Genomic DNA, 26,675 nt, shown 5'->3' on the forward strand with positions numbered 1-26,675 from the left:
GTATAATAATAATAATATAGGTGTAGAGTATAATAATAATATAGGAATAGAGTATAATAATAATATAGGAATAGAGTATAATAATAATATAGGTGTAGAGTATAATAATAATATAGGTGTAGAGTATAATAATAATATAGGTGTAGAGTATAATAATAATATAGGTGTAGAGTATAATAATAATATAGGAATAGAGTATAATAATAATATAGGTGTAGAGTATAATAATAATATAGGAATAGAGTATAATAATAATATAGGTGTAGAGTATAATAATAATATAGGTGTAGAGTATAATAATAATATAGGAATAGAGTATAATAATAATATAGGTGTAGAGTATAATAATAATATAGGAATAGAGTATAATAATAATAATATAGGTGTAGAGTATAATAATAATATAGGAATAGAGTATAATAATAATATAGGAATAGAGTATAATAATAATATAGGTGTAGAGTATAATAATAATAATAATATAGGTGTAGAGTATAATAATAATATAGGAATAGAGTATAATAATAATATAGGTGTAGAGTATAATAATAATATAGGAATAGAGTATAATAATAATAATATAGGTGTAGAGTATAATAATAATATAGGAATAGAGTATAATAATAATATAGGAATAGAGTATAATAATAATATAGGTGTAGAGTATAATAATAATAATAATATAGGTGTAGAGTATAATAATAATATAGGAATAGAGTATAATAATAATATTATAGGTGTAGAGTATAATAATAATAATAATATAGGAATAGAGAATAATAATAATAATATAGGAATAGAGTATAATAATAATATTATAGGTGTAGAGTATAATAATAATAATAATATAGGTGTAGAGTATAATAATAATATAGGAATAGAGTATAATAATAATAATATAGGAATAGAGTATAATAATAATAATATAGGAATAGAGAATAATAATAATAATATAGGAATAGAGAATAATAATAATAATATAGGAATAGAGTATAATAATAATAATATTATAGGTGTAGAGTATAATAATAATATAGGAATGGAGTATAATAATAATATTATAGGTGTAGAGTATAATAATAATATAGAAATAGAGTATAATAATAATATTATAGGTGTAGAGTATAATAATAATTATATAGGAATAGAGTATAATAATAACAATATAGGAATAGAGAATAATAATAATATAGGAATTGAGTATAATAATAATATAGGTGTAGAGTATAATAATAATATAGGAATAGAGTATAATAATAATATTATAGGTGTAGAGTATAATAATAATATAGGAATAGAGTATAATAATAATAATATAGGAATAGAGTATAATAATAATATTATAGGAATAGAGTATAATAATAATATTATAGGTGTAGAGTATAATAATAATATAGGAATAGAGTATAATAATAATAATATAGGAATAGAGTATAATAATAATATAGGAATAGAGTAGAATAATAATAATAATATAGGAATAGAGTATAATAATAATATAGGAATAGAGTAGAATAATAATAATAATATAGGAATAGAGTATAATAATAATAATATAGGAATTGAGTATAATAATAATAATAATAATATTAATAAAATATAGGTGTAGAGTATAATAATAATATAGGAATATAGTATAATAATAATATAGGAATAGAGTATAATAATAATAATAATAATATTAATAAAATATAGGTGTAGAGTATAATAATACTAATAATGATAATATAGGTGTAGAGTATAATAATACTAATAATGATAATATAGGTGTAGAGTATAACAATAATAAAAATTATATAGGTGTAGAGTATAATAATAATAATGATAATATAGGTGTAGAGTATGAGAAGAGACAGAGGAGAGAGTTAAAAGTGGTGCACTGAATAGGGAAAAAAATTACCAGATGGGGAAAACAGAAGCCTGTTTGTATCAATTAAATACATCTTTACGATCTATGCTGAAACAGTTCAAGTGCGCTGGGATAAGGAATATTTTGGGGATTTTCAAGTCCCTGATTGCCTTTTAGTTTAAGCTAGGCTGAAGCATGTTTGACAACTCCTTCTTACCACAGGGCCTTAAAAGAGCAGGATAAAGTTGCCTCTAGACACAGATCTCAGGTCAGTTTACATTCCTCACCATAATGGCTAAGGTTAGGATTTTGGGTAGATATCATGATCCTCGATCATGTGAAGCTAGCTCTAAACAGATCAATAAAATATGGTTAGAATCAGTATCATAATGCAGGGTTTCTCAACTCAGGTGAGGAGGAGAGGAGACAGGAAACTGAAGGAGAGGAGACGGGAGGAGAGGAGATGGGAGTAGAGGAGATGGGAGAATGGAGCCTTAGTGTCAGAGAGAGACAGAGGAGGAAGAAGAAAATTAAGAGAATGAGGAAGAGAGAAAAAATGTGACAAATATTTGTTGTTTAGATTTAGAGGAGAGAATGTAGATTTGTATTTCACACAGAGTCAGCCTATGCAACTTATTATGTATCAAGGTTAAGCACATTTTTACTCCTGAACATATTTAGGTATGCCATAACAAAGGGGTTGAATACTTTCTGACTCAAGACATTTCAGCAATCTTTTATTAATTTGTAAAAAAAAAAAATGAAAAACATATTTCCACTTTGACATTATGAGTTATTGTGTGTAGGACAGTGGCAATAAAATCTCAATTTAATCAATTTACAAATTCAGCGTGTAAACAACAAAATGTGGAAAAAGTCTAGGCTGTGAATACTTTCTGAAGTCCTGTAGCTGGTATCATGACTTTCAGAGTGACAATCAACATCATAACTAACAGTGAGAGAGAACTATTTCTCACAGACCCAGTAATGGTTAGATGAACACGGATAGTCATGCCATTTTCCTTGGTCTGGTGAACTGTGAGAGAACAACGCACAGTCCTCCGACTCATCACCATTAGGCTGTCCACTCCCCCAGAACCTGCAGTAGAAACAACAGAGTGAGACTGACCACTCTCTCAGAACCTAGAGTATGAACAACACGGAGTTAGACTGGAAGCTCTCTCAGAACCAAGAGAATGAACAACACAGAGTTAGACTGGAAGCTCTCTCAGAACCAAGAGAGATGTGGTCAGTGTTATTAGAGCAGTAGTCCCTTACCTTGGGGTGGTCAGTGGGTTTCCGTCCACCCATTTCCAGGTCCCCTCAGTAACAGAGTCAGTCAGACCAATCCAAAAACTACTGTTGAGGTTGAAGAGAAACTCCTGTTGGTGAGAAAGATACTGATATTGTCAACTACTATAGACAATATGTGTTAAATACTGGAAGATACATTACTGACCAAGAGATGTTTGATCATAACCCCCCCCCTGCCATCTCTCTCTCTCTCTCTCTCTCTCTCTCTCTCTCTCACCTGTTCCTTTTCACTGTTTATGATCACCAGGTCTGCTCCTCTCTCCACACATTCCTGTCTGCTCTCCTCCCAGGTTTTAGCCTTAGTAAACAGGAAGTACCAACTGGATTCAAACGTATGCCAGCCTTCTGGACAGGTTTGTTCTACAAGATAATAACATGAATTCCCATCTTATTATTCTGCACATATTATTGTAGAATACAAAACACAAGTTCACTGCATATTAGATATGTGATGTTATGATCATTTATTAGGTGAACTCACTCAGATTAGATAACTTTGACATGACATCATCTTTCTCTTTCTGTAGCTGGTCTCTCTCTTTAGTCAGGATGTTGTAACTGGTCTGTAGCTGGTCTCTCTCTGTTGAGTCGTGATCACCAATGACTCCATCTGTAAAAGGGAAAAGTTCATCAAACATTTAGCTACCATACCTTTGATGATTAAGTATGATTAAGTAGGCGACTTAAGTCTCAGTGACAACATACTAAACTTACAGTAGACAGACAGGCCTATGATCCCAGCCAGTAAGAGAACACACAGCAGCCCCAGACACACTGCAGCAACTCCAGAGGGTCTCTTCCACCACTGAAAATGTACTGAATCACACATTATTAAAGTATGATATTTGGTAATGTGTTTTACTGTATCATTCACGATTGGGACAAATAAATAAAATGAAATTGTATTTGTCACATGCGCTGTATCCAACAGGTGTTTTAAGAAAAAACTAAAAAAAGAAATACAAGTAACAAATAATTAAAGAGCAGCAGTAAAATACCAATAGCGAGGCTATAAACAGGGGTTACCGGTACAGAGTCAGTGTGTGGGAGCACTGGTGTCGAGGTAATTGAAGTAATATGTACATGTTGGGTAAAAGACGGGGGGCAATGCCAATAGTCTGGGTAGCCGTTTGAATAGACGTTCAGGAGTCTTATGGCTTGGGGGTAGAAACTGTTTATAAGCCTCTTAGACCTAGACTTAGGCGCTCTGGTACTGCTTGCCATGCGGTAGCAGAGAGAACAGTCTATGATTAGAGTTGCTGGAGTCTTTGACAATGTTTATGGCCTTCCTCTGACACCGAGAGAGAGCGTGATCACACAGCTAAAATGCTACAAAGCTATATTACTACATGGTAATCTCACCTGTTTAATGTGTGTGTGCGTGTGCGGTAATCTTACCTGAAGCAACAACTCCTTCTCGTGGACTGGGTTTAAAGGCTCTTACGTTGGCATATAATTTGTTCTTCATTGCATCAGGCTCATCTTCTTCAAATCCATCTGAGATTTCATAGACTCCCTCTGACATCTTAACACACTTGTGATCAAATACAGTAACTTTTACTTCTAACCTCAGCTCTAATGTGCATCTAGCTGTGTCTTCTCCCTGCAAAGTGCTGTGTCTGTGTGACTTTAGGTAGTGAAACTCTTTATCAGTCAACCACAGTGAAGGGGAAGTGAAATTAGCACAACCCTGGCCACCACGTGACTCCCACCAGCCTTAGTGTGATAATATACTATATGATATGACTCCCAACATCTGTAGTGTGATAATATAATACATGATATGACTCCCACCATCTGTAGTGTGATAATATAATACATGATATGACTCCCACCATCTGTAGTGTGATAATATAATACATGATATGACTCCCACCATCTGTAGTGTGATAATATAATACATGATATGACTTTATATCATGCTATATAAAGCATTTGTGAATTCACAGGGTCCCAATTTTGGATGTGCTCCAATAAATTGGGATCCTGTTAATTGACAGATACACTACATAAATTCTGACTGAGTTTACAGCACCCCCAGCCTTCAAATGGAGAGCACATAATGGCTCCCACTCTGTGACTGGTGGTGTAGGGTGAAGTTGACCCTAGACACTGATCTTGAGTCAGTTTTGCATTTCCACCACAAATGGTTAAGGTTAGGATCGGGGGAGGGATTGCTGATCATAGATCTATACCGAGGGGAAACTTCCCAGAGTTTGACTGGCCACCAACGAACATATACAATGCATTACGAACATTTTCAGACCCCTTCACTTTTTCCACATTTTGTTGCGTTACAGCCTTATTCTAAACATTTGTTCTGTCATCAATCTGCACACAATACCACATATTAACATATAGTTTAACACAATAGTAACACTAAGACATGGCTTTGAAATATACTTGGGGCCAAAGGGTAGCCTAGTGGTTAGAGCGTTGGACCAGCAACCGGAAGGTTGCAAGTTCAAACCCCCGAGCTGACAAGGTACAAATCTGTCATTCTGCCCCTGAACAGGCAGTTAACCCACTGTTCCTAGGCCGTCATTGTAAATAAGAATTTGTTCTTAACTGACTTGCCTTGTTAAATAAAGGTAAAAAAAATAATAAAATAAAAAAAAGTAACAAGTAGGCAAGCTAACCAAAGAGAGAAGAGGAAACTGGCTGTCTGAGTGAGATGGGAGGGAGGGAGGGAGAGCAGTAGCAGGGTTATTTGTTTACTGTGTCTGTGAGGTCAGAGTGAGATGGGAGGGACCTCTCAATCTATCAACCACAATGAGGAGAGCGCTGTCTCGTTCAAGGCCGACTAGATTGTTTTTGAGTTGCACGCAGCAACAAATGGGCATCAAATTGGTATATCATATGATGTGTGTAAACTGATATGTTAAACACCAATCCAGGAGTTGTGAAATCTGGCAGGAGACTTCAATGTAGTCAGCCTGGAACGTGGCCAACAATATGAGTGGTGTTGGAGGAGAGACTTGAGTAGGGTGACCAGATGTCCCCGTCTTCCGGGAACAGTCCCCGTTTTTGGTAGCCTGTCCCCAGCTGGAGCCGTCCCTGTTTTTAACAGTGTATTAAAAACAGTCTGCAAAGTGAAATAATATTTTACGTGGCAAGAAAGACCGGGCAGCAGAGCCTACCGGTTGACGTCTCAATCGCGTTGTGCTTGTTTCCTCCAGCAGAGGGGGCTGCTCGCTATAGCAGCTTCATTCACTCTTCTTCTTCTACTAACTACTTGCTGTCACTAGTTTTAGAGAGAACCTTGTGGAAAACTCAGCCAGAAGCTAGCAAGTGTTTTCTGTTAGAGAGTGGAGAGGAGGAAGACTGGATAGGAAGAAGAGTGAAAGAGAGAGAGGAGGAAATGTAAAGATATGGTTACAGAGCCTGCCACGTTATTATTCCAAACAATGTTTTTGAGATACAGACTTCTACAGATGCACAATCGAGAGCATCCTGTCGGGCTGTATCACTGCCTGGTACGGCAACTGCTCCGCCCACAACCGTAAGGCTCTCCAGAGGGTAGTGAGGTCTGCACAACGCATCACCGGGGGAAAACTACCTGCCCTCCAGGACACCTACACCACCCGATGTCACAGGAAGGCCATAAAGATCATCAAGGACAACAACCACCCGAGCCACTGCCTGTTCACCCCGCTATCATCCAGAAGGCGAGGTTAGTACAGGTGCATCAAAGCAGGGACCGAGAGACTGAAAAACAGCTTCTATCTCAAGGCCATCAGACAGTTAAACAGCCACAACTAACATTGAGTGGCTGCTACCAACACACTGACTCCAGCCACTTTAATAATGGGAATTGATGGAAATTAATGTAAAATATATCCCTAGCCACTTTAAACAATGCTACTTAATATAATGTTTACATACCCTACATTACTCATCTCATATGTATATACTGTACTCGATACCATCTACTGTATCTTGCCCACGCCGTTCTGTACCATCACTCATTCACATAACTTTATGTAAATATTCTTTATCCCTTTATACTTGTGTGTATAAGGTAGAAGTTTTGGAATTGTTAGGTTAGATTACTCGTTGGTTATTACTGCAGTGTCGTAACTAGAAGCACAAACATTTCGCTACACTTGCATTAACATCTGCTAACCATGTGTATGTGACAAATAAATGTGATTTGATTTGATAGAAAGTAGATGTTAACTGTCATAACATTACTGTCTATCCACAGGTTAACTGTCATAACATCTACTGTCTATCCACAGGTTAACTGTCATAACATCTACTGTCTATCCACAGGTTAACTGTCATAACACCCACTGTCTCTCCACAGGTTAACTGTCATAACATCTACTGCCTATCCACAGGTTAACTGTCATAACATCCACTGTCTATCCACAGGTTAACTGTCATAACCTCCACTGTCTATCCACAGGTTAACTGTCATAACATCCACTGTCTATCCACAGGTTAACTGTCATAAAATCTACTGTCTATCCACAGGTTAACTGTCATAACATCCACTGTCTATCCACAGGTTAATGTTATACCATCTACTGTCTATCCACAGGTTAACTGTCATAACATCCACTGTCTATCCACAGGTTAATGTCATACCATCTACTGTCTATCCACAGGTTAAATGTTGTAACATCTACTGTCTATGTTGTAACTTTAATGTGTTACAGAGTTAATGTTTAAGTTTATTAATTGAGCTGGATCTAAAGATATTTCTTTACAGTTATTTGCATAAGTAATTGTATTGGGTTGTGTTGAATTACGCTTTTTGACTGCAAGTTCCAGAATGCCTTGCGACAGGAATGAGAGAGATAACGCGCTAATTATGTGCAGCTGCAGTGATTGTGGCTGACTTTCCGATAGCATCTTACCTGCATTGCTCTGTAGCATCTAAAGTTGTTAAATGTAACGTGAACAAGTATTATTACTAAAAGAAGCTTTCGTATCAAACCCGACGTCCGAGTCATTACTTTGAAGTTAGTTAATCTAAAATCTATCCACAGGTTAACTGTCATAACATCCACTGTCTATCCACAGGTTAACTGTAATAACATTCACTGTCTATCCACAGGTTAATGTCAAACCATCTACTGTCTATCCACAGGTTAACTGTCATAACATCTACTGTCTATCCACAGGTTAACTGTCATAACATCTACTGTCTATCCACAGGTTAACTGTCATAACATCTACTGTCTATCCACAGGTTAACTGTCATAACATCCACTGTCTATCCACAGGTTAACTGTAATAACATCCACTGTCTATCCACAGGTTAATGTCAAACCATCTACTGTCTATCCACAGGTTAAGTGTTGTAACATCTACTGTCTATCCACAGGTTAACTGTCATAACATCTACTGTACTTATGTAAAGTGAGAGAACATACAATATTTGGCATGTGTCAAAAAATGATTGATTACCTTTTTATGTGTCACGTGGTTATGCCCATTGATATACATCCTGTCCTGATGTTCTCACGCTATGGAAGTTTACATACATTTAGTTTGGAGTCATTAAAACTCGTTTTTCAACCACTCTACAAGTTTCTTGTTAACAAACTATAGTTTTGGCAAGTCGGGTAGGACATCTGCTTTATTCATGACACAAGTAATTTATCCAACAATTGTTTACACAGATTATTTCACTTATAATTCACTGTATCACAATTCCAGTGGGTCAGAAGATTACATACACTAAGTTGACTGTGCCTTTAAACAGCTTGGAAAATTCCAGAAAATTATGTCATGTCTTTATTAGCTACTGATGGGCTAATTGACATAATTTGAGTCAGTTGGAGGTTTACCTGTGGATGTATTTCAAGGCCTACCTTCAAACTCATTGGCTCTTTGCTTGACATCATGGGAAAATCAAAAGAAATCAGCTAACACCTCAGAAAAAAAAATGTTAACTTCCACAAGTCTGGTTCATCCTTGGGAGCAATTTCCAAATGTCTGAACGTACCAGGTTCATCTGTACGAACAATTGTACGCAAGTATAAACACCATCAGCCGTCATACCGCTCAGGAAGGAGATGCATTCTGTCTCCTTGAGATGAACGTACTTTGGTGTGGAAAGTGCGAATCAATCCCAGAACAACAGCAAAGGACCTTGTGAAGATGCTGGAGGAAACAGGTACGAAAGTATCTATATCCACAGTAAAACGAGTCCTATGTCGACATAACCTGAAGGCCGCTCAGCAACGAAGAAGGCAATGCTCAAAAACCGCCATAAAAAAGCCAGCCTACTGTTTGCAACTGCACATGGGGACAAATATCGTACTTTTTGGAGAAATGTCCTCTGGTCCGATGAAACAAAAATAGAACTGTACAACAGTAGTCTTCTGTAACAAGCAATACATATTAAATATGTTCACATACATCCATGACTGAATGGTTTCACAAACTCCTTTAAAGGTTTTGTAAGTACGTTGTAAGTACGTTGTAACAGGCCTCATTTAGCAGTCTGAATTAATCTAGAGACACCAAAACATCAACATTTAGAGAAGCTTGGAGATTATTCCGCAAGTAAGGGGCAAAGAGCTGATTTATCTAACTCTTTACAGACCAAAGGAATTTCCAGAGCTAGAAATCCCTGAGACTGTGTATGATAACTGTGACCCGTATGTCTAATGGTTATTGTAGATGTTAGCTACCGAGGGAGTTGACAGTATGTCAAAGAGCTTTATAAAGGCATAGAGAGCAATGAATTGACCGACATACCCCAAGGGGGGAGAGATAGACAGCGATTTCATTCATTGAAGGTAAATCACCATACACCTAGAATTGGTCTAGGAGACATGTTTTCTGCAGTTTTCTGTGGTTTATCTGTGTTAGACTTGTCAGAGGACAGTTACTTATACTCAGGCAGACCAACCCGGAAAATACTTTTTCATTTCACAGGCTCCCTAAACAGCAGCTCCATAAGTTCACTACAAAACATTCCCAACTGTTTCACATGTTCAAACTCAGGCCTCCCCCATTCACTACATACATTCCCAAATGTTTCACATATTCTTTCAGTTCAACAAGGTCACTACACCTCAATCAACATGACATTTTTATTGCAAACATATGCTTTACTTCAAAAGGAACAGCTGCACTATCATGTTACATAAGCACTCACTCGATAGCGTGAGAACATCCGGACAGGATGTACATAAATGGGCATAACCACGTGACACATAAAATAGATCATCAATCACTTTTTGACACATGCCGAATACTGTATTCTCTCTAAAGTGGTCAGTGTGATTGTCCAGAAATATTGTTAGTAAGATTTACTAAGTGTTTGCACATTTTTCAGTATAGGGGATGAGTCCTAAAGCAAAGATAAAACATGAAACTGTTCAATCATTTACATATTACCTGAATGTTATCCTCTTTCTGTTAACTCAAGTTTACATTTTCATTCTGTCGTGAATTTTTAACTCCATTTTGAAGATAAAAAAACTGCAGACGTTACATCCGACTAAGTGCTGCTAACACTTAGTAAATCTGGGATGTGTTCATTAGTGTACAAAATAACAAAATGTTTTGCAATGGTACATTTGTTTTACTTCCATTGTATAAATGATTTTGATAAAAAAATATGTATTCATATTTTGTGTGTTTATATATAAATGTTCCATGAGCAACATGTTTGGTGTCTGATAATTGTGTTCTCTTCAGGTGAAATCATTACTAGTGAATCCAGAACAATCCGTTTCAGGTTATTATAAAATCACAATGATTTTGTACTTTTTTTAGGACATCTCCCTCTGCAAAGTTGGTAGCTAAGGTGAACTTTGGTATGAACAACACAGAGTTAGACTGGCCTCTCTCTCAGAACCTAGAGAGATGTGTTAATAGAGCAGGAGTCTCTTACCTTGGGGTGGTCAGTGTTATTATAGAGCAGTAGTCTCTTACCTTGGGGTGGTCAGTTTTATTAGAGCAGTAGTCTCTTACCTTGGGGTGGTCAGTGTTATTATATAGCAGTAGTCTCTTACCTTGGGGTGGTCAGTGTTATTATATAGCAGCAGTCTCTTACCTTGGGGTGGTCAGTGTTATTATATAGCAGTAGTCTCTTACCTTGGGGTAGTCAGTGTTATTATAGAGCAGTAGTCTCTTACCTTGGGGTGGTCAGTGTTATTATATAGCAGTAGTCTATTACCTTGGGGTGGTCAGTGTTATTATATAGCAGTAGACTCTTACCTTGGGGTGGTCAGTGTTATTATATAGCAGTAGTCTCTTATCTTGGGGTGGTCAGTGTTCTTAGAGCAGTATTCTCTTACCTTGGGGTGGTCAGTGTTGTGCCATCAACCCATTTCCAGGTCTTCTCAGTAACATAGTCAGTCAGACCATTCCAGGCTACAGGGACAGTAAAACTCATTGAAGAATGTCTGTTGTGACAGAAAACAACATTGTTAATATAAAGTCTCCACTGTTATTCTCTCTCTCTCTCTCTTTTACCTGTTCATCTTTGCTGTCTATGATCACCAGATCTGCTCCTCTGCTCAGACAGTCCTGTCTGGCGTAATCCCAGGTGTTCTTCACAGTGGAGATGTAGAAAGTAGAGATGTAGTAACAGCTGCCTTCAAACCTCATCCATCCATTAGAGCAGCAGGTTTTCTCTGTTGAAAAATACAACACAATAAATAAATACAATTACTTGGGGCTTTCCAAAAAGTGTTACCTAAAGGTTGTATACTGTTGACATGATTGAAGCAAACCCGTTTCAGTTCCTCAAGGATTGTCATTTTGATGAGGATTGACATCAAAAGGAATACCAGTTCAGTTCTTATTCCGATAGTTGTCTCTCTCCCTTTCTAACTGGTCTCTCTCTTTTGTCAGCCCGTTGTAACTCGTCTGTAGCTGGTCTCTCTCTTTAGTCATATTCATTTTATGAGTCTCCGATGCTTCTGTTATCTGCATAGGATGGATACATATAGCTACTGGTGAAAACATCCTTTGTTACTGCTACTGGTCTTGGTGGCTGGAGTGGCTGGAGTCTTTGACAATGTTTAGGGCCTTCCTTTGACACCGCCTGGTGTAGAGCTCCTGGATGGCAGGCAGCTTAGCCCCGGTGCTGTACTGGGCCGTATGCACCACCATCTGTAGTGCCTTGCAATCCTCTCCTTCATCTCACCTCTGTTAAACTTGACCTTCTTGTTCATATCTGGTTCAGCATTGATGGCCTCAGACATCTCCATCAACGTACTGTGTTTTCTGTCTAACAGGTGTATGTTAAGTCTATCCAGGTTCTTGTGATATCGTTACCTCTGCCCTGTGTCTGTTCCTGTTCCTTACTGTATGTGGCACTGTTTTAAGCAGCTCCAGGATAACAATGGCAGCAACTAGAGGTCGATTGCGTTGTACCTTTTTGAGACAGTAAATTCAGTCAATTGGCCTTCTCTATCAGAGCTAAAATATGATGGAATGCAATGCTCACGGACTAGAGAAGCTGCACTCATTATTGTACTTATAAATTTAAATTGAAAACAAGACTCAAATCTATCCAAAAATGTACACATGAGTTATCTGTGGTTCCTCATTATAGTGTGTTGTTGTTAGAATGACATATTATTGGATGTAATGTATTTGTATGTTGTATTGTTTTAGTGTGTATTTGTATTTAGATGATGGCTGTGTAAAGGCCCTTACCTGCCCAGGGACTACGGGTGTAAATGATCTTTTGGCTAACCCTGGCACATTTACATGGATGTAATATTGATGCTGATTAATGTGCACTGTCCCCTATAAAAACATGACCACATGACTTCCCCCACTTTAGCTTCTAATGGAAAAATGGTTGTTTCCCACAGTGCACATCCCACAGTGTATTATGACAGAGTTCCCACAGTGTATTATGACAGAGTTCCCACAGTGTATTATGACAGAGTTCCCACAGTGTATTATGACAGAGTTCCCACAGTGTATTATGACAGAGTTCCCACAGTGTATTATGACAGAGTTCCCACAGTGTATTATGACAGTTCCCACAGTGTATAAATGACACAGTTCCCACAGTGTATTTTGACACAGTTCCCACAGTGTATTATGACAGAGTTCCCACAGTGTATTATGACAGAGTTCCCACAGTGTATTATGACAGAGCTCCCACAGTGTATTATGACAGAGTTCCCACAGTGTATTATGACAGAGTTCCCACCGTGTATTTTGACAGAGTTCCCACGGTGTATTATGACAGAGTTCCCACAGTGTATTATGACAGTTCCCACAGTGTATTATGACAGAGTTCCCACAGTGTATTGTGACAGAGTTCCCACAGTGTATTATGACAGAGTTCCCACAGTGTATTATGACAGAGTTCCCACAGTGTATTATGACACAGTTCCCACAGTGTATTATGACACAGTTCCCACAGTGTATTTTGACACAGTTCCCACAGTGTATTATGACAGAGTTCCCACGGTGTATTATGACAGTTCCCACAGTGTATAAATGACACAGTTCCCACAGTGTATTTTGACACAGTTCCCACAGTGTATTATGACAGAGTTCCCACAGTGTATTATGACAGAGTTCCCACAGTGTATTATGACAGAGTTCCCACAGTGTATTATGACAGTTCCCACAGTGTATTATGACAGAGTTCCCACAGTGTATTGTGACATAGTTCCCACAGTGTATTATGACAGAGTTCCCACAGTGTATTATGACAGAGTTCCCACAGTGTATTATGACACAGTTCCCACAGTGTATTATGACACAGTTCCCACAGTGTATTTTGACACAGTTCCCACAGTGTATTATGACAGAGTTCCCACAGTGTATTATGACAGTTCCCACAGTGTATAAATGACACAGTTCCCACAGTGTATTTTGACACAGTTCCCACAGTGTATTATGACAGAGTTCCCACAGTGTATTATGACAGAGTTCCCACAGTGTATTATGACAGAGCTCCCACAGTGTATTATGACAGAGTTCCCACAGTGTATTATGACAGAGTTCCCACCGTGTATTTTGACAGAGTTCCCACGGTGTATTATGACAGAGTTCCCACAGTGTATTATGACAGTTCCCACAGTGTATTATGACAGAGTTCCCACGGTGTATTATGACAGAGTTCCCACAGTGTATTATGACAGTTCCCACAGTGTATTTTGACTGAGTTCCCACAGTGTATTATGACAGAGTTCCCACAGTGTATTATGACAGAGTTCCCACAGTGTATTATGACCGAGTTCCCACAGTGTATTATGACAGAGTTCCCACAGTGTATTATGACACAGTTCCCACAGTGTATTATGACACAGTTCCCACAGTGTATTATGACAGAGTTCCCACAGTGTATTATGACAGAGTTCATTACATATTTCCACCCTGTCTTTTTGTACAACATAACATATACATACCGGTTATGTCTGATGACTTGAGTCTCTCTGCACTGATTCCACTGTTCCACATGACATCTACCTACATGAACTATTATACAACTCTATAGCTCTACTCTCTTCCACAGGAGAAGAGAAAGCATCACACAGATCCTTAGATACAGGGACAGAGTCAAAGGTGACCCTCCAGTAGATGTAGTACTAACTACAGGTACAGCTGTAGTGTTGGTGACAGAGGCCTGTGCTGTAGAGCTCACAACCACCCCCACAGAGTCCTTTACTGAGCCCAGACACACACCCACGTTGCCTGCCCTGTCAACTACCACTAGCTCTACCTTCTTTGAACAGCAGGTGGCGCTGTACTCAATCCGGGTCACGTTCTCGCCCCCGGTGCCCACCTCTGTAGAAGTGTTCAGGGTCCCGTTGCCCTGGCGCAGGGTGACTCGGTCGATGCCAGTCCCGTTGGCACCGTCGGTCAGGTTGGCAGAGAGCTGCCAGTAAGAGGCACCACAGTCAGCCGGGCAGTTGGACGAGACGCTGACCACCCCACACTGGGGAGGAGTGAAATCTGTCACCTGGAGAAGGGGGAGACGGAGAGGGAGCGATAGAGAGCTTAGTCAGACAACTGAAGTAGTGGTGGTGGTAGAACCATCTCTGACCTGTAGCGCTGTTAGCATTCTTATCAGGGCCATGAGGGAGAGAGGATATGAGGAAAGGAAACCCATTTTAGAGTTTTGGAACATGACACTCACCTTGCTGACAACAGAGAGACGCAGGATGGCGTAGTTCAAGTCTGCTGCTCCAGCGGACTCTGCCTCGATGGTCAGGGTGACGTCCGTTCCCGATGAGGTGCTGGCGGGCGCCGTGAGAGTCACCGTACCTTTGGCCTCTCCCTCTCCGGTCACAATGGAGACACTGGCGGGGAAGGAGGAAGTGAAGCCGCGGTCGTTCGTGGCTCGGACGGTAAAAGCTCCTCCTGTTCCGTTGGCCATTGCCACAGTGAAGGGGACAGAGATGGTAGAACCGGGTTCTAGAGTACTGTCAGCCTGGGCCTGGGGAGGGAAGAACTTCACTTTTTAACAATAAGACAGTGTTCAAAATGCCATCCTATTCCTTGTAGTGCACTGCTTTTCATCAGAACCCTAGCGGCCCAGGTCCAACGGAAAAGGGTGCAATTTCAGAGTTCTACAAGACTGACCGTAACAGAGATGCTGGAAGTCTTTATCTGAGTGGAGACCTGTCTCTGGAAGAGGCTAGGTGATGATTTGGTGGTGGCGCTATTGCTCTCTCCCCTCAGACGCACAACAAACTCCCCCTGTGGGACTCTGGCCACGGTAACCAGGAAGTCCCCGCCGCCGGTGCCGCCTAGCAATTGCAGGGTTCCGTTGACTTCTGACCCTGACCCCGAGGCCTCGACCAGGGCCACCGCCGTCACAGTGACAGAGTCACCCCCCGTCACAGACACCAGCAGGGTTATGTTATCGCCTGGGAGGGGGGAGGGGGAGTAGGAGAGACCGGGTGGTGGAGGGAGACATGGAGGAAGAGGAGAGAAGGGGAGGAGAGTGAAGTGAACAGAGGTAAAAGAGAGGGTAAGAATGAGAGAGAGGGTAACGGAGCGAGGGAGAAAACGAGGTAGAAACAGAGAGGCAAGGTGAAGTAGAGAGGAAGAGGAAGTTATTATTTTATTTTACATTATTTGAAACTACTCTGCTGTGATGCTATGGAAGATGAAGATGAAAGAGCCGGTACTGAAGATGGTTTCATCTGTTATTTATTGTTACCTGTGAGAGGACGGCCCTCTTTGAGGCCAAAGTCTCCATGAGCCCCCCCGAAAGCCTCCACAAAATGGTAGCCAAAATTAACAGAGCTCTGACCTGAAACACACACACACGCACATTAGATAATCATTATTCAAACAATTCTTACATAGAGAATAAAGATAGATATCTAAATGTTGTGATGAGGAGGGGAAGTCCAGACAATGGACTACGTCTGAAATAGAACCCTATTCCATATAATCACTACTGTTGACCAGGGATCAGGGCTCGCCACTGTACTGACCTATGACCTTCAGTGAGTAAGACTCTAGGGAGTTAAGACTGATTTCCCATAATCCTGTGTTGTTGTGTGTGGTCAGAGAGATGCGGTGTAGGTTCCCTACAGTCTGGATGGTCCCCAGAGGACCACTGGCCTCACTGTTACTCTGAGACACACCTAGAGGGAGGAGAGGGACATCTGGTTATCAAACCTTTACCTGGTCTACAATAACTCACAACTGGCTGTCACACACACACCTGAAGGGCTGGTGAGAGTGAAGGAGAGGGATCCTCCTGTGATGTAAGCATTCAGATTTCTCATAGACTCGTCTACTGTAAAGGAGAAATTCTCTGCCTTTCCTGGGCTCCTTACCTCCTGTAGAACAGTAACCTGGAGGAGGAGGAGGAGCAAGAAGAGGAGGAGGAGGAGGAGGAGGAGGAGGAGAGGATAATAGACAATACATTAGATATGTTAACAACACAGTAACCTGGAGGAGGAGGAGTTAATAGACAATACATTAGATATGTTAACAGCACAGTAACCTGGAGGAGGAGGAGGAGCAAGAAGAGGAGGAGGAGGAGGAGGAGGAGAGGATAATAGACAATACATTAGATATGTTAACAACACAGTAACCTGGAGGAGGAGTTAATAGACAATACATTAGATATGTTAACAACACAGTAACCTGGAGGAAGAGGAGGAAGAGGAGGAGGAGGAGGAGGAGGAGGGGCTAATAGACAATACATTAGATATGTTATAAACACCGTTGAGGTCATTGTTATGTGTACAGTTGTATATCTTGTCCAGTGAGTGAGAGTGACTGACTGAACACTGAGCTGGCGGACATTGGTCTATAACCTGTAGGTCAATACATTATCATACCTGTGCTGCATCGGAGGCGTCCTCGATGACGCTGGTGGCCCGGTGCAGATCCTCCTTGGTGACCTCAATGGCCTGACCTAGAGGAAGGGAGCACAGTATGTTCTGAGAACTCTATAAGAAGCTGTAAAACACTTTGAGACAACTGCTTTGTGAATTAAATCAATTGAATGATTGGTTGACCTCCAGAGGCCTGGGCAAGGTCACGGTACAGCTGAGCGTCTGATTGGGCCATCCGGTTGGAGGCTCCACCCTGACTGGGCCATACGGCTGAAGCCCCGCCCATGGAACGCCTACGACGACGTCGACTGGATCGGAGGTTGTCAGTCAACATGAAGGTCACCTGAGGAGAGGAGAGGAGAGGGAGCAGAGGAGAGGTAGAGAGAGGAGAAGAGAGTTAGAGGTTGATGACAGAATAAAGGATGAAAGGAAAGTGAAAGTTAGGAAAGAATGGCAGTAAAGAAGTAAGATATGTTGAGATCAATCATGATGGCTAACATCACACTTTATCAAATCTCAGTCAGACAACTTGTGAGCCCACAAACAGTAAACTGTCTCCAAAAGGGGGAGAGACAGAGACAGTGATGAAGAGAAGCACAGAGAAAGAGACAGAAAGAGAAGGAGACAGAGAGAGAAAGATAAACAGTAGTGAAAGCTACTAACCACAGACTTGGTGCTCTCTATGAGGGCCGTGACAGTGCTCTTCAGTGCAGTGTCTTTAGCAGGAGCATCAGTGAACACAAAGATCTCAGAGGAGGGTGGCGCCGCCGTGAGGGCCAGCTGGGAATTACAACACATTCAGCTAAGAGTTAGACCACACTGGGATCAAGTACTGGAACTCTATGGTAAATAACATGTTCAGTCTAACTAACCAGCTCTGGCAGAGTTACTAAAACAGGCAACCACATTTCAAATGCAGCCGTTCAAATACAGCCTTCATATTGGCAATGAAACCTTTGCTCATGACATTGCCTGTATATATATATATACACACACACACACGGACACACACCTGTAGTCCTGATAGGCACAGCTCTGGTATATCTCCTCCTCCTGATGCTGTCAGGGCGTTGATTCTCTGTTTGAAAATGTCTGCATTTGTTGTGGTGATCAGAGGTCCAAATCCTGCAAACACACACACAAACACACACACACACACACACACAGCCACACACACACACACACACACACACACACCACAAATGACAAATTGTGTAAGATTTGGTCTGACGTGAAAATGTAATGTTATGCCACTTAAGTAAAAAGAGAAGAAATTTGGGTTAAAACAGTTATTCTGCTCCCAATTTCAGAGAGGCACTTGTGGCATGTGACAGGCTAACACCCCCCCTGGGTTGAATGGGACCAGGATGTATGTTCCTGCTGATCTGGGACCAGGCTAACACCCCCCCTGGGTTGAATGGGACCAGGATGTATGTTCCTGCTGATCTGGGACCAGGCTAACACCCACCTGGGTCGTTGAAGGGGACCAGGATGTATATTCCTGCTGATCTGGGACCAGGCTAACACCTAACTGGGTCTGTGAATGGGACCAGGATGTATATTCCTGCTGATCTGGGACCAGGCTAACACCTAACTGGGTCTGTGAATGGGACCAGGATGTATGTTCCTGCTGATCTGGGAACAGGCTAACACCCACCTGGGTCGTTGAAGGGGACCAGGATGTATGATGAAGGTTCCTGCTGGGTTCCTCTCTTACTGTCGATGATGGAGAAGGACACTCTCTTAGCCTCAGTGATGTCATCACTCATACTGCCTGTGGTGTCGATGACAAAACACAACACTGATGACTGGGTGATGTCCATTAACCTGGAGAGAAGATGAGAGAGAGCAAGGGAGATTATGAACCAAAACCACCCTTTGTTATCCTAGCTCCTCACAACAGTTTACCATGACATCTCCCTCATCATATAGTAGTCCAATCCTTGCCCATAGTAGTGATACAATCCTCCAATTTAACACAAAACATCACAAATAATCCCCTCTTGCCTAAACATTGCCCACCTACTTCAGCCTCTCTCTCTCTCTCTCTCTCTCTCTCTCACCGTAGGAAGCCTTTGTCCCCGGCAGCTCCTCTGATGTCCTCCAATAGTTCCATGGTAGCGTTGACGGCCACGTCGGCTGCAGTGTGGTGGAGGTGACCGTGACTGGACCCCACGTCGTCCTTGTTGATGCCCCCTTCCGGGTCCCGACCGCTGGTCCGGTCAAACGACCCGCCGTGGCTACACTTACCTAGGAGAGGGGGAGATGAGTGTGTAAATTAGTTTGCACCAATGCTCCCGAGTGGCGCAGCGGTCTAAGGCGCTTCATCACAGTGTAAGCAGCATCACTACAGTCCTTGGTTTGATTCCAGGCTGTATCATAATCCGGCCGTGATTGGGAGTCCCCATACGGTGGTGCACAATTGTCCCAACGTCGTCCGGGTTTGGCAGGGGTAGCCCGTCATTGTAAATAAACATTTACCTAGTTAAATAAAGGTTACATAATATCATGTTTTTTGGGTTGTATTTATTAGGATCCCCATTAGCTGCTGTCTATCAAGAAGAGGTGTGTGTGTGTGTGTGTGTGTGTGTGTGTGTGTGTGTGTGTGTGTGTGTGTGTGTGTGTGTGTGTGTGTGTGTGTGTGTGTGTGTGTGTGTGTGTGTGTGTGTGTGTGTGTGTGTGTGTGTACCTGCAGGTTTGTTGGAGGAGAACAGGTTGAAGTATCCAGAGGTGAGAAGGCCCTGCTGTAAGACCTCTGGTAGGATGTTATCAGTACAGTTACCTCCCATACAGCTCCTACAGGTCGGAGTACTGGGGCCTGAAGAGGGAGGAGAGGGAGGAGATTGAATTATAACAGGAGTACTGGGGCCTGAAGAGAGAGGAGAGTGGGTTATAACAGGAGTGTGTGTATTGGAGGGGGTGACGGTGTGTGGTAATAGCAGTTTGTGCGTTCACTCAAAAATGACACACACACACACACAGAGAGACAGAGAGAGATAGAGAGAGAGAGAGAGAGAGAGAGAGAGAGAGAGAGAGAGAGAGAGAGAATCCACTGCAGAGTTAGAGTACGGTATGTGGAGTCATCAAATCAAATTGTATTTGTCATATGTGCCGAATACAAAAGTAGAATGCTTACCTACAAGCCCTTAACAACAAGGCAGTTTTTTTTAAAGTGTTAAGTAAAAATACAAGTAACAAATCATTAACGTGCAGCAGTAAAATAACAATAGGGAGGCTATATACTGTGAGTACCGGTACAGAGTCAATGTGCGGAGACACCGGTTAGTGGAGGTAATTGAGGTAATATGTACATGTAGGTAGAGTTAAAGTGACTATGTATAGAGTGGTGTGAAGTGTGTAGAAGCGATGACAAGTCTATTATCTCCAGACTGGTTGGTCGACTGATACAAAGAGGGAGTGGTTTAGTGTTGACATTGGCACACAGCCAAATACTTCTTTATCAATCCGTGAGGAGGGGTTTCTTTATTTTATGAACAAATGCCTTTATAATGTAGGCGTTTTAGCTACGTGTCTGTTTTGCATGTAGTTGCCTGTATTGTGCTGATATAGGTTGGTATGTCTGGGGATGGTTTAAATAAACTACAGAGAGTTCCACACACAATACCTGCCAGGTTCACCAGTTGCAGGTCAGGTCTGATCAGAGTGCTGTACGGCTGTCTGTTCCCCATCTCAACCCAGTTACTGTGGCTGTAGAAATCCTGGAGAGACAGTCACAACCAACTCCACAGTATCAGCACAGTCTTCATCATCTCCCTCTCTCACATGTAGTATGTGTGTGTGTGTGTTTGTGCGTGTGCATGCGTGCTTGTTTGTGTGTCACCTCATCTGTAGTGTGACAGACAGCTCACCTGTAGTGTGTGACAGACTCGTCCCAGGGCCAGCCTGGCCAATAAGAAGCTCCCTCGTTTGACGCTGGCCTTGACCTCCGACACCCCCGCCGTGATCAGGGCCCGCCCCCCCTGGAAGGTCTCACCGTCGAAGTGGTGCGCCTGGCTCACATCATCATCATCATCATCATCATCATCATCATCATCATCATCATCATCATCATCATCACCACCATCATGTCACCATCATCATAACCATCATCATCATTGTCACCATTATCACCATCATCTCCATTATCATCATCATCATGATCAACATCAGCATTATAATCATCACAATTTTCATCACCATTATCATCATAGTTATCACAATTGTCACCATTATCATCGCCATTGGCATTAACACCATCATCATACTCCAAATAATAATTGCCATCATTATCATCATATTGATCATCATTAACATCATCATCACCATTATCAACACTATTATCATAATCATCACCACATTCATCATCACCATTATCATCATCAGCATCATAATCACCATTATCACCATTATCATAATCATTGTCATGATCATCACTATTATCATCATCGTCATCATCTTGTCATCCTCACTTTGCTCAGAGCAAACGCCATGTCCACCAGGGCGTTGCTAAGGTACATCTTGACAATGGCACTCTGGAAGAGGATGGTGGAGACGAGGGAGGAAGAGGAGGAGTCTGCAGAGCAGGCCTTCTGTAGTTTGATGATGGAGAGACTGTCATCAATCTTTGGAGAGAAAGGGAGAGAGAGAGACACACAGGTTATTAATTGGTTTGTAGGGGAAACACACAAGTAAGAGACTTACTTTCAGTCTGGTGAAAAAAATGTCTTATTAGCACATTCATTGCTTTATTATAGAACTAATTACAAAACATTAGTTCATTTCCAGTAGCTCATTCCGGTCTGTCACAACATCCACCAATAGTCAACTCACAGGCAGGCTGAAGTCCCGCCCCTGGGCGGCTGCCAGGGCGCGGCAGACCTCGGCGGTTTTGCGTAATACGGCCCTCTGTGTGATGTCACGATGTGTGATCGAGCCCCCTCCTGAGATGAGGGGTTTGAAGGCCTGGGTGCCCCCTGGAATGGACAGGTACAGCGCCATCAAGAGGAGGGAGGTCTGCATGGCAGTGCATAAAGTTGAGGGTCCAAGGAGATTGGTGGAGGTCTCTAATAACTCTCTCTATGTGTGAGATATGATCAGAGTCCAATATCAAGTATCTTCCTGGTTCTGTGAGCCTGTTGCAACCTACAGAGACACAAAAGGACAGAGAGCAAATCAAGAAGAGGTTACTCAGGGTTAATGAGCTGTAATGGACACACCTGTGTGGAGATTGGGAATGAAGAGGGAAGCATGAGAGATAAAAGGGAATGAAGAGGGAAGCATGAGAGAGACAAGGGAATGAAGAGGGAAGCATGAGAGAGACAAGGGAATGACGAGTGAAGCATGAGAGAGACAAGGGAATGAAGAGGGAAGCATGAGAGAGAAAAGGGAATGAAGAGGGAAGCATGAGAGAGACAAGGGAATGAAGAGGGAAGCATGAGAGAGACAAGGGAATGAAGAGGGAAGCATGAGAGAGACAAGGGAATGAAGAGGGAAGCATGAGAGAGAAAAGGGAATGAAGGGGGAGGCATGAGAGAGACAAGGGAATGAAGAGGGAAGCATGAGAGAGACAAGGGAATCAAGAGTGAAGCATGAGAGAGACAAGGGAATGAAGAGGGAAGCATGAGAGAGACAAGGGAATGAAGACGGAAGCATGAGAGAGACAAGGGAATGAAGGGGGAGGCATGAGAGAGACAAGGGAATGAAGACGGAAGCATGAGAGAGACAAGGGAATGAAGGGGGAGGCATGAGAGAGACAAGGGAATGAAGAGGAAAGTATGAGAGAGACAAGGGAATGAAGAGGGAGGCATGAGAGAGAAAAGGGAGGGGAGACAGAAATATTCTCACTTAAGTCCTGACCATATCTCAGATCACATTGTACATATCACTAAAATAACTTGTAGTTATCTAACGAATGCACTTTAAGAAAACTCCAATTTACATACAATTTTCCATTCTAATACTTTACATAAACAGTGCGAAATTAACTAAAGATGAAGTCTAAAATACACAAAGTTGACTTACAAAAATTCCAACTGAAATGTTGACAGGTATAATTCATTAAAAATGACATTAAAATGTGTGTTTTACCTGTGAGTCGTGAAGTCCCGATGTCCACGTTGGGAGTGGTGGTGGAAGTAGACTTCAAGTGTGTGTGTACAGTATACTCTGTGTGTTTGACATTCTTTGTCCTTATCAGTTTGTGTGTGGGCTCATTCTGCTCCTTTATAACTTGCTACACCTGGGTGGAGTGACGAGGGGAGGGGAAGTCACTCATTCAGTGTTCAGGTGGCCGTGACAAGAATTCCCAAACAGAACACTCCTCCAGATACACAGGAAGAGGAGGGCTGTGTGTGTACAGTACGTGTTTACGGTGTGTGTGTGTGTGTGTGTGTGTGTGTGTGTGTGTGTGTGTGTGTGTGTGTGTGTGTGTGTGTGTGTGTGTGTGTGTGTGTCTGTGTGTGTGTGTGTGTGTGTGTGTGTGTGTGTGTGTGTCAGAGCAGTGGGAGGACAGTAGGAGAGGCCTTACTGTCCGTGTTGAGGAGGTCTGACTCAAATACACATAAAGGCAGTGTACCAAATGACACCCTTTTCCATATACAGTGCCTTGCGAAAGTATTCGCCCCCCTTGAACTTTGCGACCTTTTGCCACATTTCAGGCTTCAAACATAAAGATATAAAACTGTATTTTTTTGTGAAGAATCAACAACAAGTGGGACAAAATCATGAAGTGGAACGACATTTATTGGATATTTCAAACTTTTTTAACAAATCAAAAACTGAAAAATTGGGCGTGCAAAATTATTCAGCCCCTTTACTTTCAGTGCAGCAAATTCTCTCCAGAAGTTCAGTGAGGATCTCTGAATGATCCAATGTTGACCTAAATGACTAATGATGATAAATACAATCCACCTGTGTGTAATCAAGTCTCCGTATAAATGCACCTGCACTGTGATAGTCTCAGAGGTCCGTTAAAAGCGCAGAGAGCATCATGAAGAACAAGGAACACACCAGGCAGGTCCGAGATACTGTTGTGAAGAAGTTTAAAGCCTGATTTGGATACAAAAAGATTTCCCAAGCTTTAAACATCCCAAGGAGCACTGTGCAAGCGATAATATTGAAATGGAAGGAGTATCAGACCACTGCAAATCTACCAAGACCTGTCCGTACCTCTAAACTTTCAGCTCATACAAGGAGAAGACTGATCAGAGACGCAGCCAAGAGGCCCATGATCACTCTGGATGAACTGCAGAGATCTACAGCTGAGGTGGGAGACTCTGTCCATAGGACAACAATCAGTCGTATATTGCACAAATCTGGCCTTTATGGAAGAGTGGCAAGAAGAAAGCCATTTCTTAAAGATATCCATAAAAAGTGTCGTTTAAAGTTTGCCACAAGCCACCTGGGAGACACACCAAACATGTGGAAGAAGGTGCTCTGGTCAGATGAAACCAAAATTGAACTTTTTGGCAACAATGCAAAACGTTATGTTTGGCGTAAAAGCAACACAGCTGAACACACCATCCCCACTGTCAAACATGGTGGTGGCACCATCATGGTTTGGGCCTGCTTTTCTACAGCAGGGACAGGGAAGATGGTTAAAATTGATGGGAAGATGGATGGAGCCAAATACAGGACCATTCTGGAAGAAAACCTGATGGAGTCTGCAAAAGACCTGAGACTGGGACGGAGATTTGTCTTCCAACAAGACAATGATCCAAAACATAAAGCAAAATCTACAATGGAATGGTTAAAAAATAAACATATCCAGGTGTTAGAATGGCCAAGTCAAAGTCCAGACCTGAATCCAATCGAGAATCTGTGGAAAGAACTGAAAACTGCTGTTCACAAATGCTCTCCATCCAACCTCACTGAGCTCGAGCTGTTTTGCAAGGAGGAATGGGGAAAAATGTCAGTCTCTCGATGTGCAAAACTGATAGAGACATACCCGAAGCGACTTACAGCTGTAATCGCAGCAAAAGGTGGCGCTACAAAGTATTAACTTAAGGGGGCTGAATAATTTTGCACGCCCAATTTTTCAGTTTTTGATTTGTTAAAAAAGTTTGAAATATCCAATAAATGTCGTTCCACTTCATGATTGTGTCCCACTTGTTGTTGATTCTTCACAAAAAAATACAGTTTTATATCTTTATGTTTGAAGCCTGAAATGTGGCAAAAGGTCGCAAAGTTCAAGGGGGCCGAATACTTTCGCAAGGCACTGTACATGAGTCCTATGAGCACAATAAGTCCTATAAGCACCATGAGTCCTATGAGCACAATAATTCCTATAAGCACCATGAGTCCTATGAGCACTGAGTCCTATGAGCACAATAAGTCCTATAAGCACCATGACTCATATGAGCCCTATGAGCTCTATGATCCCTATGAGCCCTATGACCTCTATGCGCACTATTAGCACTATGAGTCCTATGAGTCCTGAGAGCCATATGTTTCATATGAGTCCTATGAGCACTATGAGCACTATGAGCATTATGAGCACTGAGTTCTATGAGTCCTATGAGCACTATGAGCACTATGAGTTCTATGAGTGCTATGAGCACTATGAGTCCTATGAGCACTATGAGTCCTATGAGCACTATGAGCCCTATGAGTTCTATGAGTCCTATGAGCACTATGAGTCCTATGAGCACTATGAGCCCTATGAGTTCTATGAGTCCTATGATCACTATGAGCCCTATGAGTTCTATGAGTCCTATGAGCACTATGAGCCCTATGAGTCCTATGAGCCCTATGAGTTCTATGAGTCCTATGATCACTATGAGCCCTATGAGTTCTATGAGTCCTATGATCACTATGAGCCCTATCAGTTCTATGAGTCCTATGAGCACTATGAGCCCTATGAGTCCTATGAGCACTATGAGCCCTATGAGTTCTATGAGTCCTATGAGCACTATGAGCCCTATGAGTCCTATGAGCCCTATGAGTCCTATGAGTCCTATGAGCACTATGAGCCCTATGAGTCCTATGAGCCCTATGAGTTCTATGAGTCCTATAATCACTATGAGCCCTATGAGTTCTATGAGTCCTATGATCACTATGAGCCCTATGAGTTCTATGAGTCCTATGAGCACTATGAGCCCTATGAGTTCTATGAGTCCTATGATCACTATGAGCCCTATGAGTTCTATGAGTCCTATGATCACTATGAGCCCTATGAGTTCTATGAGTCCTATGAGCACTATGAGCCCTATGAGTCCTATGAGCCCTATGAGTTCTATGAGTCCTATAATCACTATGAGCCCTAT

At 41.6% G+C, this 26,675-nt stretch overlaps 1 protein-coding gene across 1 annotated transcript; it reads right to left on the reverse strand.

Moving 5' to 3' along the window:
* Positions 1 to 14,244: 14,244 nt before the first annotated feature.
* Positions 14,245 to 23,661, reverse strand: LOC110534591 (von Willebrand factor A domain-containing protein 7-like). The gene is made up of 18 exons (XM_036974699.2): positions 23,500 to 23,661; positions 22,243 to 22,554; positions 21,882 to 22,034; positions 21,282 to 21,422; positions 21,038 to 21,131; positions 20,102 to 20,230; positions 19,476 to 19,662; positions 19,070 to 19,239; positions 18,425 to 18,537; positions 18,076 to 18,192; positions 17,596 to 17,755; positions 17,416 to 17,492; positions 16,791 to 16,923; positions 16,558 to 16,710; positions 16,278 to 16,370; positions 15,695 to 15,981; positions 15,249 to 15,548; positions 14,245 to 15,071 (listed from the first exon to the last, which is right to left on the reverse strand). The coding sequence occupies exons 2-18, from the start codon at positions 22,429 to 22,431 to the stop codon at positions 14,601 to 14,603; spliced, it is 2,967 nt and encodes a 988-aa protein (XP_036830594.1). The 5' UTR covers positions 22,432 to 22,554; positions 23,500 to 23,661; the 3' UTR covers positions 14,245 to 14,600.
* Positions 23,662 to 26,675: the final 3,014 nt, after the last annotated feature.

This window comes from Oncorhynchus mykiss, chromosome 19 (genome assembly GCF_057628025.1).
Source record: "Oncorhynchus mykiss isolate SJ-2025 chromosome 19, ASM5762802v1, whole genome shotgun sequence".
In the NCBI taxonomy this organism is placed as follows: Eukaryota; Metazoa; Chordata; class Actinopteri; order Salmoniformes; family Salmonidae; genus Oncorhynchus; species Oncorhynchus mykiss.

Bases quoted from the DNA above. Each gene is read 5' to 3' on its own strand.
- LOC110534591 (XM_036974699.2), bottom strand. From the start codon at position 22,431: ATGCAGACCTCCCTCCTCTTGATGGCGCTGTACCTGTCCATTCCAGGG. The intron at 16,711-16,790 runs GTGTGTGTGTGA...TCCTCCCTCTAG, and splicing joins CACTCTCACCAGCCCTTCAG to GTGTGTCTCAGAGTAACAGT. The intron at 15,982-16,277 runs GTAACAATAAAT...CCCCCCTCCCAG, and splicing joins AGAGGGCCGTCCTCTCACAG to GCGATAACATAACCCTGCTG.